The sequence below is a fragment of the Carassius gibelio genome, chromosome A24 (assembly GCF_023724105.1).
Source record: "Carassius gibelio isolate Cgi1373 ecotype wild population from Czech Republic chromosome A24, carGib1.2-hapl.c, whole genome shotgun sequence".
Lineage (NCBI taxonomy): Eukaryota > Metazoa > Chordata > Actinopteri > Cypriniformes > Cyprinidae > Carassius > Carassius gibelio.
Window position 1 is genome coordinate 19,149,286 of NC_068394.1, and position 18,018 is coordinate 19,167,303.

The 18,018-nt window shown below is 36.1% G+C and overlaps 1 protein-coding gene across 1 annotated transcript in view; it reads right to left on the reverse strand.

Moving 5' to 3' along the window:
• Positions 1 to 18,018, reverse strand: part of LOC127946126 (rho GTPase-activating protein 21) — a 58,538-nt gene that overhangs the window by 16,987 nt on the left and 23,533 nt on the right. The window contains exons 4-8 of the mRNA XM_052542435.1: positions 13,714 to 13,806; positions 12,298 to 12,376; positions 11,278 to 11,332; positions 3,049 to 3,072; positions 172 to 2,146 (exon numbers count right to left, since the gene is read on the reverse strand). Coding sequence (XP_052398395.1) covers positions 172 to 2,146; positions 3,049 to 3,072; positions 11,278 to 11,332; positions 12,298 to 12,376; positions 13,714 to 13,806 — 2,226 coding nt within the window. The remainder of the gene's footprint in view (positions 1 to 171; positions 2,147 to 3,048; positions 3,073 to 11,277; positions 11,333 to 12,297; positions 12,377 to 13,713; positions 13,807 to 18,018) is intronic.

Here is an 18,018-nt window from a genome sequence, read left to right on the forward strand (position 1 = left end):
AAAATTTGGAGTTTGCATATGCAAATCCACTTTGAATGTGTCAAAGTCTATACATTTGTATATATATATATACCTGTTAACTTTATCCAAATTAATTTCCCTTTAGGGTAGACTTTGAACAATTGCTATAACAACAGCATCCATAGTTATCTAGCTGAAAAAAGCTCTTACCAATGAAGGGTATAGAGTCCAGTGAGTCATCTAGTTTGCTTGAGAAGGAGGTTTTACACTGGTCTCCTAGCCTCCTCGTGTGCATTTCTGGTTGGGTATTGTTGGGCAACCAGCATGTGTTGGGGTCTGCAGATGATTCAGCCCCTCTCTCAATCTCGTTCACTGCCATAATGTAGGAAGGGTGGCGGATAGGTGGAGATCCAGACTTCTTTTCCCTCCGAACCACAACTACAGTGGCATCTTGACCCTCGATACCCTCTGACGTCTTCTCATTGATGTGGGGTTGTGGTTGTGTGTACCTAGGTTGCTGAGGAAGTGTTCCGTTCCTGGTTAATATGGGCTTAGATCCACCCTGCTTTGTTCTCTGGGGTTTAGAGGCAGCAGAACAAGAAGAAGAGCGACATCCACGAGCTACCTCTCTGACAGGCTCCTGAAGGCTGTCAGCCCGCCCCCTGGGCTGTAACTGCTTTGCATTGTGGGGCATGTGGTTGGCAGTGAGAGGTGTTCTTTGGCCTTTAACAGGGTCTGCGCTGGAGCTACCACTGATGTGGCCTTTTATTGAGGCCAGCGCAGAAGCTATGTAAGAAGCAGCAGCAGTAGAAGGGTCTGATACAGAATTTTTCACAGATAACAGTGAGGGTCTGTTTATGGAAGGTGAAGAGGTATTACCCAGGCTTTCAGCTCTGGAAGTGGTAAAATAATCTGTACCTCTACTACAGAAAGTGGTGACGGGCAACCCAGGGTAACTACCCCCTCGTCTGTCTGCATTAAATGCACCCTGTGTTCTGTGAGGCGCCACGCGTAAGGAAGAAGACTGTCTGCTTGCTCTTGCCTCGTCCCCTCTGTGCATGAGTAACCACTCATTTGTCTCGGTTCTGCAGCATGCCTGCCTGTCCAAAATGGATGTGGCATTCTCATTCTGTCTGCTCAGGTAGCTGCAAGAATATGCTCTGGGTTTCGTGATACCTATGCGGGCCGATGGGATGGTATCCTGGGAAGCACTACGAGGCCAATTCTGTGCTAGAGAAGTCTGATCGGCACCACCAAGCCTCTCCTGAGAGGCGCTACGCAGCGGCAGCACACTGGATACCTGATAACTCCGATCATGTGAGGCGCTCCTCCATCTCAGCTGTGATCCAGCTGTTGTTGATGTGCTCTTCTGCTTGCTGTATTCACCTGTACTGGATGGGGATGCAGCTCGCAGACTGTCCAGGCGCTCTTGAATAGTACGGGAGCTGTACATGTAAAGCCTTTTGTTGTCAGTGTACTCCTTGTAGGTGGTGTAGTTTTTCCAGTCAATGTTCTGGTGGGGAGAGCAGAGGGAGGGGGTGGCAGGTGGAGGGGAGTGGGTATACGAGGTTGGAGAGGTGGCTGAGGGGAAGGTTTCTGCTGTTGTGGTTAGGTTATGCCTGTGGGATGATGAAGGCTTTGTGTCTATGCAAGTCTGTGCAGTTCTGGGGGTAAGGTCGGTTAATCCAGTGGACTCTGCAGTTCTGTTGGGTTTGTGTTGTGATTGTGCTGCCCCAGTTGGAGATGAAGTGACATGGTCTCTGGACCGGTTAAAGGTTGGGTTTGTTGAATCCACATACTGGTTCTCCTCCTTCCTGTGGCTGGGACCAGCCCAGGCCACATGTGTAACTCGTTCTGTAGATTCAGGTGATGCTACCATTGTCCTAAAATTCTCATTAAGTACACGCACAACAGTCTGGGCGTTGGGGACCAGCAGAGTTTGGGATGCGGTAGGGGGAGATACAGGAAGATCAATGCGGCAATCTATTTCAGGCTTGTAGCAATGATTTACTTCTTGTCTGGTTCCACATGAAGGCTCAGCAGAACGTAAAGGCTCTAACACCTGTGCCATGGCCAAGGCATTGGGCACTGTCCGTGGGTAACATATCGGGGGTGGCTCAGGGATGTTCTGGGCATTTCCACTATATGCCTCGTTTCCTTTGAGGTATGCATCTTGAGAATAGGCCTGAAAAGAATGGAGGTTTTATTAAATATAATGAATGAAAGAATGATACTAATTTCACTAAGCAAACACTGGAATGCCAAATACGTTCATTACTAATATGGTTAATGTTGTATCAAACATTAAAAAAAAGTTACTTCTATACTACTTCATATATAAAATACAGGGCGACAGGCTGACCCCCATTTTAAGTTCAAATGCATCCCAGGAAAAGTGACAGGGGAAATGGTCAAGTAGACAGGCTCAAATGTATTTAACCTCATGGAGAGATTATGTATCACAAGCTTACCTACCTTTAGCTGAGGAGAGAGAGTGGTGCGCAGACAAGAGGAAAACGCGAGAGGAGGGTAGCCTTTCACAGACGCTAGTGGTTTCTCTGTTATCATCTTATAAAGTCAACTGCCAAGTATTATCCTTAAGGTCTAAATACCATATTCTGAAATCACTCCTATGTAAAATGAACTTAATCCAGGTTAATATATAAATATATTCATGTCCCAGGAGTCTCAGCACACAGCACATCACAGAGCGCAGGCATTAATGCGAGTGCAGACGGGACAGATGGACTTTTGACTCTACACCTGAGGTGTCAAGTTACACTAGCGGGCATGTCCCTCCCTCTCTCACTCTTTCTCTGTTTGTCTGCTCCACCCCTTCTATGAAAATAAAGTTGACTCGGAAGCCGACAAATAAAGTGTAACCTCAAGGCAATGGAAATAATTTAGGGACAAAAATTTTGTGATTGGATAAGCAAATACACAAGCCTGTACACAAGCCTGTAGTTCTACAGGTATAAGGGGAGAAGTAACACAAATGCACTTTCATACAAATGCAAATAAACCACAAAAGGGCAAAATTACATAACAGAAGTAAGGGAGCAGGTGTCAGGTTTAGCTCCTCCTTACCAGAGCTGTGATATCCCTGGAGAACTTCAACCGGAAGGTTAGATTGACAGCAGGAAAACAGAGGAAGAAAAGGAAAAAAGAGCAATGGTGAGGGGAGATGACAAGTGCTCTACAGGTACACCAGAAGCAATCAGCCCCTCCTCCAGACATTGCTGGTGTCATTCTAGTGCTATAAATACACACGGCAGCAGAAAGAGAGACTGCTGGAGGGCTGCCAGTCCGGCACCAGAGATGAACTAGGCAGAGGAGGACACACTTCTCTGTTGTTTGTATGCTCTAGACCCATTATACCTGATATCAAGATCCACCTCAGTTGGTCTGATTACAAGTGGTCTGCTAAGACTTCTTGCTATCTACACCAGGTGGTAATACACAGGGCTCAATTTAAGGGGGAATGGGATTTGTGGTGGCAAAAATAAATAAATAAAATGCATCCCCTTGGTAAAATCACCATCCCCTTTAAATATATGTATAACCTTTATCATGCAATTGAAATGTTCAAATTCTCTACTTATGATACTTCACAAACTAAATTGCGGCGATCGGCCAATCAGAACTCGGTTCAAGAATGTAAAAAGCTGCTCACAAGTGGAATCCAATTTTAGTTATTTTTTTTTGCACAAAATGGTTCAAGCACAACTTCTGAAGTTCTTTAAAAATAAGACAACAGAAAAGGTAAGATTTTTCCTTGATTTAAATGTAAAGACATTCCCCAACAATTATGTTATTTTGCTGTGAGCAATTAAAAAACATGTTTTTATGATCATTGCACAAGCAATATACTTTTCTGAATATCAGCACATGTGCGCAAGCACAAATGTGCTATTAATTTTATACAACAATGCATGGCAACACAGTGTTTCAATCCTTGAATGAATCAGATTGTGAACAAAGCGAATGAGCCAGTGATTCAACTGTCCATTCAGATGGACTCATTTGTTTAGTTTTTTATAATAGAATCAGCAGCTTTGAACAAATAGTTTGATTAGAAATGATTCAATAAATCATTTATCACAACATGGACTTGCTGCCACCTACTGGCACTTTTGTTGTCACCATTATTTATCCATGACAGGCCCAAAAGGTGCCAGCACTACCAGCCCAAAAACACATTTAGCAAAATATTTATCAAAATTCCTCCATTTCAGGCAGAAAAAAAAGCTTATAAATAATAGTTAATTTAATAAGGCAAATTTTTATTAAATTAAAACTTTTTCAAAAATTGCACAAATTGTGTAATCATTATGTAAAATTATCTACAGGAATTTCTCATACAAAATAAGTTGTTAAAATACAAGTAAAACATATCGTCTGATATTTTTGACAAAGTATGTGTTATCTGGCAATCTGAATTTAATACGTAGCCAATGCAGTGCAGAAGAAAAAAAGATCAGAGAATGAATTTGATCTACAAATAAGTTAAGCAAATGGATGGACATCATGTACTTTTAAATCTATACCTGCCTAAAAAGGTTTTTTACCTTTCATCTTTGTTTCAAGATGCTGCAGTGTTTCACAGTCAAAACATGTGCTTTGCAAAGTGCTGCTTTGGATCTGATCAGCTGACTGTTTTGCATGCTGTACTTGTTGCCCTTCCCATTACATATCCTCTTCTTAAGCAAACATGGTAATATAATCCTTATATCTGCCCCTACTCTGCCTACATCTATTTATATATATATATATATATATATATATATATATATATATATATATATATATATATATATATATATATATATATATAACTACCTACACATGTTTGTTTGCCATCAGCATTGTCATAAAGCAATGTTAGATTGCTTTTGCCCTAAATTGAATACCCTGTTTTAAATTTAACATGGGTTATGTGTAAAAGGGACTCATAGTCATAATCATTCAAAGAGATTATGCTGCTTTTTTACTTTACAGATAAGCCAATCCTGGAATGCCAAATATGCACCAATAAGGTCAATAATAAAAAAAAAAGTTCTACCCGAGGAAAGATAAAAAGATAAGCCATCTCTGACTACTTTAAGTTACTGATCGAAAAATGGCCACAACTTGGCTGTTTGTAGAAGTTCTATTCAACTTTTGTTAAAAACCTCAATGAAAATCTACACTAAGTTAAAAAATTTATTGTATATTTAAGAAAAAGTCACCTGGTTTTGAAACACTGACTGATTAAATGTCAAAAATAAAATGGGTCAAAAATAAAGATTATGAGGGTCGATACATTTTTAATGTTCTTAATCTCTGTCCCGATTACTTTTTTTAAATTCACAAAAAATAAAAAAATAAATAAAAGCAAAATAAATACTACCTCAAAGAGTAAAATAAATAAATAAATGTTTGTGTGATGTGATATGTCATTAATCTTTGCTAGAAACAGATTGATATCATATCAGAGGTGTCATAGGCTGTGTTTACACTTGGCATTAACACGCGAACACCATGATCAAGCAGATCGGATCATCAGTCAATCAGAACATGCCGCGTTTACACTTGGCAACATTAACTGACTTTATATGTGGATAACCGATTGGATTCGTCTTTCCCGCACAATATTACAATAAGTCTGCAGAGAATGGTCCGGTGCAAAGTCAACCTGAATTGGTGGGTTTTCTTTTGAAAAACATTTTCAGTCGCGTGAGATCTTACAAATCAAAGATAAGTGTAGGAGTCTCACTAGTCTCCACATGGGAGTTCTCTTTTTTCTGACAGTTTGCGATAGTGAAGGGATCACGAGTGTGTTTACACTTGTCTTTTCAATGTGTATGTGGACAACATATGCATAAAGGTTGCATGTTAATGCCAAGTGTAAACGCAGCCATACAGAGTTTGTTGTCATAAAGAACCGCTTCCTGTTAGCTGAAATAACAAGCTAGAGTGCCATTCCTACATAAGTCTTAAATTCAGCTCTGGATGGACTGTCAAGTCAGAAAGTGCCAGAGGGCTCCATAGTGGAGTTTCAGTTTATGTGGTTGGCATGTAACAGCCTGAGATTTGGAGCTACCTCTGGAATGTGCTCAGATATGGGGGTGGCATTATGCCCCTAGTTCTGAGGAAAACGTCATTATAGTTGAATTCAAAATAAGCACACACACACACACACACATACACAGGCGCCATCACGCTTCTCTGCTCAGCTGGATCACTGAACTCTGGCTGGGAGAGCATCTTCACAAACTGGTGCTATTTGTTTCCACTGGTCTGCTCTCCTTCCCACAATTCATTTTCAGTGAAACGTCAAAAGTATTTTGAACATGACACACACAAACACACACACACACCACTTACTCAGCATTGAATACCTGAACATACGTTACTGTCCAAAACATTAAAAACAAGTGGGCAAATGAGGGAACTTGAATTTTCTCAAATAAGAATTTGGTTAACTGACCAAGGTTAACAAGCTAATACAGGGTTTCCACAGGGCATTAAAAAGCATTAAAAGTCATTCAATTGATTTTGCAAAAATTAAGGCCTTGTTTTGGAAGAAAAATATTACCACTTTATTTTGAATATAGCACCTACATAACTAGGGGAGCACGGGGCACAAAGTAATGCGGGGTTAGGTGTAACAAACATGGTTTGAATATTTCAACACATGCTAGCATAACAAAACTGACAGTATCTATTAGTTACCATGTCATCATTATATAGAAAAAATGTGCGGCAAAATTCTTTTGGAGATATCGCTGAACATTTATTTTACCATAGTAAAATATAAATTCTGGCTTAAGTAAATTTTTAATTCATTTAAAATTGAATAGCAGAAGACACTAACCAGTTTTAAATTCCACTTGCGTAAATGGGCCACATTGTAACACTGCATTACAATGTGCTATTCTATGACATTGGCGATGTAATTTACACTGTTTACTTTAATGAATTTTAATGAGAAACAATGAGAAACAGGTGAAGAAAGACTCACAGCCAATGTTTAGAAAGTTTATTGTTTACAAATTATTATTTTAAGACATGTAAAGCATTCTTTTCTCATTTATGTGGGTCCTTCCAAGCATTGATTGCAATGTGTTCATTGTCAAACTCTAAAATCAGATTTTTTAATTCTTAAAAAACGGTATCATTTTATTTGAATTATAATTTTTTATTAACAAAATATTTTAATTTGACATGTTTTTTTAGATTTTTTTTAGGATAGATAAAGAAAAATGTATACACTGTCATTATGAAACAAAGCAACATATTTATACTAGACAAGTGTAAAATTACTGTGGATATATATATATATATATATATATATATATATATATATATATATATATATTTTTTTTTTTTTTTTTTTTTTTTCTAAACCCCGTGTGGATGTACACATCTGAGAAAGTCAAAAAGTGTTACTTTGTGCCCCGCTCTCCCCTACAGTATTTCATTTGCTGTCGCAAAATATGTACAGTGGTGTGACACATATGCCAAACAAGTTTGGTAATCGCCTCCGGTCAGTGCGAAATTGCCGTAACACCGGATGTTTAGACTGCGGTCTAATCTTATTACAATCATAAATGATGATAATTAATGATGAATAGTTTATTGACAGTAACAGTCGCACCAGTCGAGGCTTGCGCAGCCAGTCTGCGTAAAAGAGAGATTCCCGTGGAGATGTCAAAACAAATGAGTGCAACAGCAGAGACAAAGAAACTTACAGAACAAACATACTGTGATAACAATTAAATTTTTATATTTGTAACTTATGATGTAACCTAACTAAGCGTCATGAGGCGATCAAGAGAGTGCTGATTCCCGAGTGTCAGCACAATTGCAGATTTGACATCAATTTTATTCACTCTATAAACCAGTAATAATCATTCACTAATCTCTGAGCAGCATACAGCGGTGTTTCATTACTGAATGACTCAGCATTTTTTATTGATCATTATTTGAGTCAATAATTCAGTGAACAGTTCATAAAGACAGGCACTTCCTTGATTCTTCAATGAATCAATCATCTGAATTAATCTCTTGAACTAATGACTCAAATGCTCATTTATTAACACAGTGACTTGCTGCCACCTACTGGCGTTTTACTCTTTTATTTTAAAGTAGCCCTATACTTAAATATTAAAGCATATTTGAGGAGGCAGACATCACAAGTTTGCTGATTTCAGTAAGAACTGACATAGCAGTATCAGTTTAATTAATGTAGATTTTCTTACATATCCAAGATTATCATCATTGCATCATCAAAATTGATGGTTAATTTAAAACACATAACTGATCAAAGCTTGGGATATTTTGGGATGTTAAAAAAAAACAAAAAACATTAATATTAATATTGTGAAATATTATTTCAATTTAAAATAACTTTATAAATCAATTTGAATTTTCAGCATCATTACTCCAGTGAAATCACTCTAATATGCTGATTTGCTGCTCAAGAAACAGTTTTCTTCTTCCATTATTTTTTTGTGGAAATCATAATATATTATCATTCGAAATACGAGTAAAAACAGTTGTTCAAAAAAATTTGTTCAATATTGATAAAAAAAACAATATTAAGAATCATAACAGATCAGCAAATCAACATACATGAAAGATTTCTGAAGGATCATGTGACACCGAAAGACCGGAGTAATGATGGTGAAAATTCAGCTTTGATCACAGCAATCAATTAGATTTTAAAATGCATTCACATAGAAAATTATATATATATATATATATATATATATATATATATATATATATATATATTTTTTTTTTTTTTTTTTTTTTTTTTTTTTTCAATAATATAGCTGCGAGCAAAATGGCAGAAAATCCTAAATACAACCACTAGTAATATGATTTATTGGCTTGTTACTATTGACCAATAGGTGGTGCTGTTATCAAAATTTATTAGCATTTTTGGAAATTTAATAATTAAAGGTTAATGAATGGTATATTACTCTTGACCAATAGGTGCCGCTGTTATCAGATGAATGTCGCATGGTCAGGGTGAGGTGATAATGGCACATGCAAAGTTTGGTATCAATATGTCAAATATTTGCAGAGATACATCCTCATTTTTTGTAGCAACGCTGTACAAAAACCGAGTCAAATTTATTGAAAATTGGACTGATGCTATAGGAATTCGAAAAAGTAGGTTTTCAACATAAATCAAAATGGTGGACAGGAAGTTCAGGAAATTATGGCAAAAATTGGTATCAATGTTCTCTGCATGATCAGAGGAATCTTTTAATATCAGTCTCAGTACAATGGGCAATAGCAAAAGTTTTTTAGCATTTTTATAAATTTCATACTTTTTGAGTACCATCAGAGCATGGTGTCAAAGATGCTTAATGAGTTTCATAAAGATACATCAATGTGTTCATAAATTACAGCATTTCATGACAAAATTCAAAATGACAGACACCCAAAATTGGAAAATTGGATATCATTCAAATTTAAAGAGACCGGTTTTGTCATTTTTGGCCCAACCAGTCAGAAGTTATAAGCAAAAATAGGCATTTTTCATATCTCCTGACCACTAGGTGGCACAGTGCCGAAGCGCTGCAGGTAGTCTCGTGTCATGTTTGTTATAACACAGCAAGTTTGATCTCAAAATGTCTAATCATTGCGGAGATACAGCCTCACATGCATTTTTACGTGCTTGAATTCCATAGCATTTTGCCAGCATGGTCTGAAGATAATTTCGTCCAATTTTTGTGGCAATCAGTGTAACGGCCTAGGACGAGTTTGAAAAAGTAAGTTTTAGGAACATTTAAAAATAGCGAAAAAAACTCAACCTTGTGATTCATTCAACTAAATTTTCTGCCTTACAGTTCAAAAGTTATTAACATAAACATGAGTGCAACTTTGGAAAAGTGGTGGCACTAGAGAGTTAGAGACTCCAAATCAGTGTGCCAAATCTAACAACTTTCCCGCAAGCGGTTCTATGGGCAGCCATAGACTTGTGGCTGAAGAAGAAGAAGAAGAAAATCACACTAACGGATAAAATTGGTGCCTAAGCACCGACGGTGTTTGGTCCCTAATTAATATTACCGCAGCTTTGGTGAGCAGAAGAGACTTGTTTCAAATATTAAATATCCTTGACCAGGGCCCGTTTGCACAAAACATTTTATCATTTAAGTGTTCCCGTAGCTCAATTGGCAGAGCACTGTGCCATCAAGCGCCAGGTTGGGGGTTCGATTCCCCAGGAACACATTATATGTAAAAATTGATAGCCTGAATGCACTGTATGTCACTTTGGATAAAAGCGTCTGCTAAATGCATAAATTAAATTTTTTAATTAAATTTAATTAAATTTAAATGTTTTCCTTAATAGCAGTAAAAGTTTTTTAGCTAAGAGTTTTCTCTTAAAACCAATTCACAAAGTTGCTGAGACAAATTTTACTAAGGGACAGAGAGAAGTCTTAAGTTAAGAGAAATGAAGTGCTGTGAATGATGTCAGCATACTTACAAACTGTGCACAGTGATTGGCTGATAGGGGAGGGGTCTCTGTCAGAGATTTATTCATATAAATATTGTAGAGCGCAATGTTATGTTGCCATATTCAGATAAAGGTTAAAAAAATGCACATTCAAATAAACATTTTGAAATGCAGTCTTAGTGTCACTAACTAAACAAGTATATGTTCAGCTAATAGTCAGCCTCTTACATGTGTGCTCCTCATAAACAATTAGCAGATATACATATAAACAGCCTTTTAATGAACAGAATAGAATATTCATGGCTGGTAGTAAGGCATGTGAATGTAAAAGAAAACCAAACTGGACTCAAGAACAGTAGTTACTTCTTGCCCAACTTGTTAATGAAAACAACAGTCATAATACCCTCGCGATTAAGGCGACACCTTATTAAAAGCTCATTATCATCAAACATATTTCTAAAATGTTCTGTTCCGGCAACACCCATTTTAGGATAGTTTGTGACTTGGTCTTACTGACTTAGAGTCCTCTTCACTACTCCTAATGTTTCCCAGATTTAGGAGCTAGTTGTAGCACTAAAAATGCTTTGAGAAATACTCTTATAGCAAAAATGTAGGAGTCTTAAATTTAGGACTGACACGCCCATTACTTTTAGGATTTTCTCCTAAATCTGCAAGTTATGAGCTACTTTTTGCCTCAAGATGTTTTTTTTTAAATACAGGCCCAGTTGTGTGATATTTTTGGTTCATGTTATGTCATCAAATGAACTTAAAATGGCATTAAAAAGGCATTAAAAAGCCATCATTTTTGCGCAAGAAATCATTTGCTCTGTGTGATAAGTAAACCCATGATAAATCAAACCTACCAGCTGTAAAATGTCTTCATCTTTTGGCATCACACAGAGCTCCAGAGACATGTCACTGCAAGGAAAAGTTTTGAAAAGGTAAAACATAATATTTCAGATGAAGTCATGAGTACATGAGAGCTTTTTTAGTAATTTCAAGAACAAGGAAGGAGTGCCACCTTTTAATTCCAACTAAAATTACGCAATAAATAGCATATTCAATAAACTTCCTCAAGGATTCAGTGTTTAATCTAGATCAAGACTTAGCAGGAACAGATAATCAACCCACAAAATAAGGGATAGGCATATGGATACAGAGCAGCGGGTATTGCTGGTTTAGGTCAAGTTTAGTTTAAAATCAAATACTAGTTACCAGACCAGGGCCCGTATTCTTAAAAAAAAATTCTAAGAATCCTCTTTGAGAGCTCCTAATTTAGCTCACAAATTTCTACATAGGAGTCTTAGCTTAAAAGTGATTCAGGACAGACCTGAGAGCAACTCTTGAGTGAGGAAATACTTTTAAAAAATGTTTATCGTAGTGAGGAGGCGGGGCTGACCCCGTTGCTAGCTATGACAGTCTTTTGAAGACTGTGGTTGGTCGGTTATGCAAGAAGGAAAGAAAAGAGCTCTTTTAAGAGTAGGGTCTATTATAAGCCTTCACTTTGAAATTACAGGCATAATATTTCTTGTTTTACCATGCTCTCCTTCTTTTACACACAAACACACACACACACACATTATATGTATATGTTTTGTGTATTTGTGCTTTATTCAGTTGCTTATAAACATCTTAATGGCTAAAGTCTAATATCACTGAGCTCTTTTAAGGGTTAAGATGATTTCTGAATTTCTTTTTCTTTTTCTTTACTTGGATCTTTTCTTTCATTTTAAGAGGAAACACCCACATTTCTAAGAATTTTCTTAGAATTTTGTTACTAGGAGCAACTCTTTGCACTAAGATTTTTCATGAATACGGGCCTGGGTCTTTAACCATGAGGCTTCACCACTCCCTCGGGGCTGCATCAGACAACACAACATTACCTGTTCTGAATAAGGGCAATTACTTGTGAATACGTCTTTCCTATGATGCTTTCTCCATTGACTTTTACAATGCGATCCCCTGTAGGAAAGAGAAACAGCAAGGGAACAAGATGCTGTTAGTTCAGTTATGTTGATATGTTTTAAGATATGTGTTTTGAAATTTATACACAGACTTGTAAGCTCTTTAATGACCCTCTGAAAAACTGATGATCTACATGATTCTGTGGGAAGAATAATTAAAGATTTGCAACTCAGAACCTTGCAGTAAGTATGTTCAGATACATTGTCCTTCATGTCTGCTGGGATCTCATAACACTGGCCATTTGATAATACCTAGAATTTCAAAATCAACTGCAGGCAGAAGATCCTTTTACTATTTAGTGCCCAAACTCTGGAACAATTTACCTAGCATTGTTTGGAAGGCAGACACACTGCCATACACATAAACCTAGCATACACATAAAACACTGTCGCATTTCTATAATTCAAATACATTAAAGGACTGTTAGGCTGCATTAATTAGGTCAATCGTAATGGGGAACATTTCCCATAACAACTGATGTTCTCGTTACATCGTAAGAAGAATGACATCTACGCTAATATTAGTCTGTTTCATTTTTATTGCGAGGTCACTTGACCTCTACAGCTCTGATTGTCAGCAGACTGGGGATGTAATGATTAACCACAAAACGGTTGAAAATCTTATGTCAAATGTCTTATGTCAAATGTCAAATGTCAAATGTCAAATTTTAATATGTGACAATTTAAATCGGTTGAGATGCTCAAAAAAATCACGATTCAGGAGTTCAGATGAATGTATGTCTAAGGGGAACTTACTGTCTTGCGATGGTATTTTTTATTTTCCCTTTGTCTCTGTATAATGCATATTAAAGTTCATAAGTGCAGCACTGCTTTGTTTACAGTGGAAACCAAGGAAACACTTTAAGTGCCACCAGGTGGCAGAGAGTGAATCTGCATCTCATTCAGCTCATCTGCTATTTCTGTTTAATGCAGATAGTTTTTATGCATACTTGCACAAAACTGACAAACCATTCTAATTTTGCTTCAGATTTTGAAACTATACAATGTTATTTATATTAAAAACTGCTCATGTTGCATGTTTGTTTGGATCGTGATTAAAATACCTTTGGAAAGAGCACAGACAAAAGCTTAGTTTGTTTATATCAAGAGATTTATTTTATTTGTGTTACGGGCTGACGATATGAAGATTTGAAAAATTTCTGATACAAAGACAGCCCTTAAACAAACAGAATCAGAATGATATGAATGAAGGACAAGCATTTTTGGCTTACCGAGTGTCTGCTACATGTTAGTGCCTTAATACCATAATTATGAATAACCACTGACAAGCCTATGCATAAAAAAAAAATATGTCTGTGTGTTCTGTGTCTGTACCTGTGCAGAGTCCAGCTCCATGCGCAGGGCCGCCCTCTTTCACCTGCTTGACAAAGATGGTGTCCATCGGCTCCAATCTGTTCCGTGTTCTCCCTGATGGCAAGAGACACAGAGCAAGAGTTATTCAAGACTCTGATTAAAAAATAACAATAATAATAAAAAAAAAAAACATACAAAATAAGCAGGAAGCTTCCATGATTTTTCATGCTGTCATACATTAGAAAAAAAATATCAAATCAGGCCTCAGTCATATCACCTCTTTTTCATTTGTATTTCCAAAAATGTAGCAGTTAATGTATTATTTACACGACTTTTACGACTGATATCGGATGATGAGACAGCACATGCTAATCTACTGTACTCTAGTCAAGCTAAGTGAATCTTCTGTGGCAATCTTTCATATTCTGATCTGAGTAAAGTGTACGGTAAGATATGTGCATGCTTACATTTGAGTGTGTGTTTGCACATATTTGACAGGGTAAGATCAGGCTGACAACCGCATGCCTGCAGGGATACACTGAGTGAAAGTATGCATGCTGTCTGAAACAAATATAACCTTTTATATAATGCATAGATCTGACTGACTATCCACATTGTGACACATTGCACTGTATGGTATGCAATATTAAATGCTGCATGCCATATCTGACCTGCTAACTCATCCACTACATTTTACTCATCATACTCCACCATACACAGAAACTTCATAACAAAGTCTTTGCAAAATGCATTATCTTTAGGGCAACTGCAACGGACCAAATCAGATACTGTAGGCCAGTTATCTGCATGTTTTTATTACTTTCTTTGCTTAAGGAAAATCTGTAGAATTATGTGGAATGTTTAAACAGAGATGACTAACCAAATTATTTAAAAAAGCAAACACTTAAGGGGCAGGACACAATGCCAATGTCTTTGTTCGCAGATTGGCAGATTATGATTTATTATTTTTTTTTTTATAATTAAATAACTTAAACAAGTAATATAAATGAATGAATGAATGAATGAATAATGAACGAATAAATTAATAATTTAAGACAAAAAAAAATCTTGTTTACCGACAACTGCTGCTGTGTCTGCTAGCGTTTGAGTCATGCACAATTGCGCATAGACACCTCGCGTGCATTGACAATTCGCGCCGGCGCGCAAGTGCGCGTCACTGTAATAAATGATAAGCCATGTCACAAAAAGGATGTATCCCTCTGGTGCCGAAAAGAGAAAGAAGAAAAGGACATAAAGTTGGCTTGTCGTTGGACGTTCGAGAGTCTCAAATTTAGGGACCGTCTCTAAAGTTACATGCGATATCGGTATACACTTTTCTAACGTCAGTAGCATTTGAGGAGAATGACTTACAGTCATAAAAACAACTGTAATTGTTCATCTAGGTGTCAGCTATAATGCACAATTGAATACAATGTTGAATATTTATTAAAATAAACAGTAAAGTATATGTAAATTATGCAATTTTTTCACATGGCCTCAAAGGGAAATTTGAAGCTCAGTAGCATTTGAGGACAAGACTTGCAGTCACCTTATACATTTTTAATATATATCAAAATAAATTATAAATCATTTAGGTAAAAACGAGGCCCGTTTATCACTTTCAGGCACATTCCTGGTAACGTTTTTTTTTTTTTTTTTTTTTTTCAGGTTCCCTTACGAAAATTACCCATGGTTTTATCAATAACACCACAAATCATCGTTCTTGTAGCCATGGTAACTGCAAATTAACCATGGTTCTGTTACTTCAAACAATAATTTACAAAGAAGTATTAACATAGGCTTCTGTAATTTTTTGTTTTTGTTGTTGCTATAAAAACAGACCTAAGCCATCAATAGCCTTTAAATTGACTTCATATAAATTATTGCATTATATAAAAAAATATGAGGCAATAATGATTGGTTAATAATAACACTGTTAAAATACATAATGTAGGCACATACAAAATAAACAAGCTATGTACATGTTATTACAAATCCCTGCACAGGGAGCCAAATTCCATGTAATAGCTGCTGTTACATTTTTGCCATAGATGACACAGCCTACAGTATCTAATTTATTTAACAAAAAACGTGCATATCACAACCATGGTTTTATCATAGTAAAACTTCTTAATTTCCCATTGCATGATTTGTGAATTCTTAAGACTATGAAATAAATTAGTCATAATAAAGTTATAGCCATAGGTAAATGTTGAATGGTACAATTGTAATAAGTAAATAATACAATTTATTATTTTACTTTTTTATTTGATTAAAGTTCTATTTTCACCTCTATAGTAGGTGTTTATTTTCCATCATCATATTTGAGGAAGGGGGCACAACAATACAATCCTGCTGTCCTGATGTCATCAGTGACTTTGCCTCCTGAAAAGCTAGGAAGGAACAATTCTGAGGTCATTGTTGTACAATTGTCATTCTTGAATCCTAGCTGTTCTTATGTTTGCTTTCATTATTTAAGTTTTTAACTATTTGTAGCATTATTTATTTTTTATTATATTAATGGTTGTCTATTTTGGTTTCATTTAAAAGATTGAACATTTGCATTTGGACATTTGCAAATTATTTATTTCACGTTTTGTGACAGTTTGTATTCAGAAGTTTAAGAGTGAAGTATGTTAAGTATTGATTGTTTTATTATTTATTTTGTATTAATACATAACCTCACTGTATTCATTTATAATGTAACATTATAGTGTGACATTTGAGTCAATAATCTTGAAGCACAGGTGACTCCGCCTGGTGGGAGGGGGGCCCCAAAATCAAATTCTGCTTAGGGCCCCCAAGAGGCTCGGGCCGGCACTGGATGAATAGTTGTCTGGGTCCAGAAAAATTAAAGCCACACCAGCACAGAAAAGTGCAGTGCAAAAACACACCCACTAAACACATTTGTTATTTTTTTATTTTTACAGATGTAAACAGTAAAGTCTTGCATATGCTTGCACTAACATATAGAAAATGCAGTATTTGGAGCCGTTACACTAATGTGTGGTGTCAGGCTCCCTCTACAGGCAGATGAAGTATTGCAGAACATTTTGTACTGAATGATTTAATACCTCACAGACCAAATGACATACTGAGCACACTCCGTTTCTGACAAACATCTGGGCGTTTGAAATGTACATTCTGGACTTCATGTCATGCTCTGAAAAACTAAGAGACAAAATGGATCTCTGAGTTTCAAATAAATTTTATTTACTTACAGATTGCTTTAAAGCCGCTTTACAGAAAATTCAGTGCGAGTGTCACAAAATTCAGGTTTTAGGAATCAGTAGTTACAAGTAGTATAACAAAGCAGCTCTACAGAGGCTAATATATTGTAAGTGAATTAGGTGTTTCTACACAAGTGTCCCTTTCAAGCTTTAAATATGCCATTGTAGGTAACAGTGCAAAGAAACCAAAAAGCAGTTTCCTCTGGCTTACGTTATGAGCAAACTCTGATTACAAGTCCATATATTGCAACTAATAGTATTTCGCTTACAATAATAAATACTATAGCTAAAGTAGCATGTAGTTTGACTTGAAGTAGGAGTCTGAAAGTTGGTGTCTCCTTGTGAAAATAAGCCTTGCTTAACTCTATTGAATGTGCACGTGTAGGCTGCACAATTATTTAAGTAGAATAGAGAAGTTGTGGTATATGGTACTGTATGAACATCTTTTCTCTATCAGTTGCCACAATGGGTCAATTTTAGTATTATTATTATTATTATTATTATTATTATTATTATTATTATTATTATTATTAATTCAAGTACCCTTGGTTTATCCAGTACTGAACATTCACCCATTACCTGTAATTCATATGATCAATTGATGGTTTTAAGAAGTAATGGGATACTATCATTATAGTGTCTCAGTACCAGACCAGGAGGTTAATATATTTAATACATATTGACATTTGAATTGTGGTTCATTCTGATTAGTATTGGCATCTCGTGAGAGACCATTGATAATTTGATATGGCTCATCCTCATCTATTGAATCGGGCTGCTAAAATAGAATTTTTAATGGACTTATTGAGAGGTGAAAATAGTCAAATGCACTCAAGGATGTCCCGCTTGATACAGTTAAACTGTAACAGGCATCGACTTATGGGCTGTGGATGTCAATCACAATATCTGATTCTGTGCTAATGGTCGTTTGAAAGGTACTTAAATCTGCTAAATCTATATTTTGATTTTCAAAGATTTATATATATATATATATATATATATATATATATATATATATATATATATATATATATATATAATTCCAGAATGCAATAAATCCAATGAATCAATATGAAAGTTATTATTCATATACAAA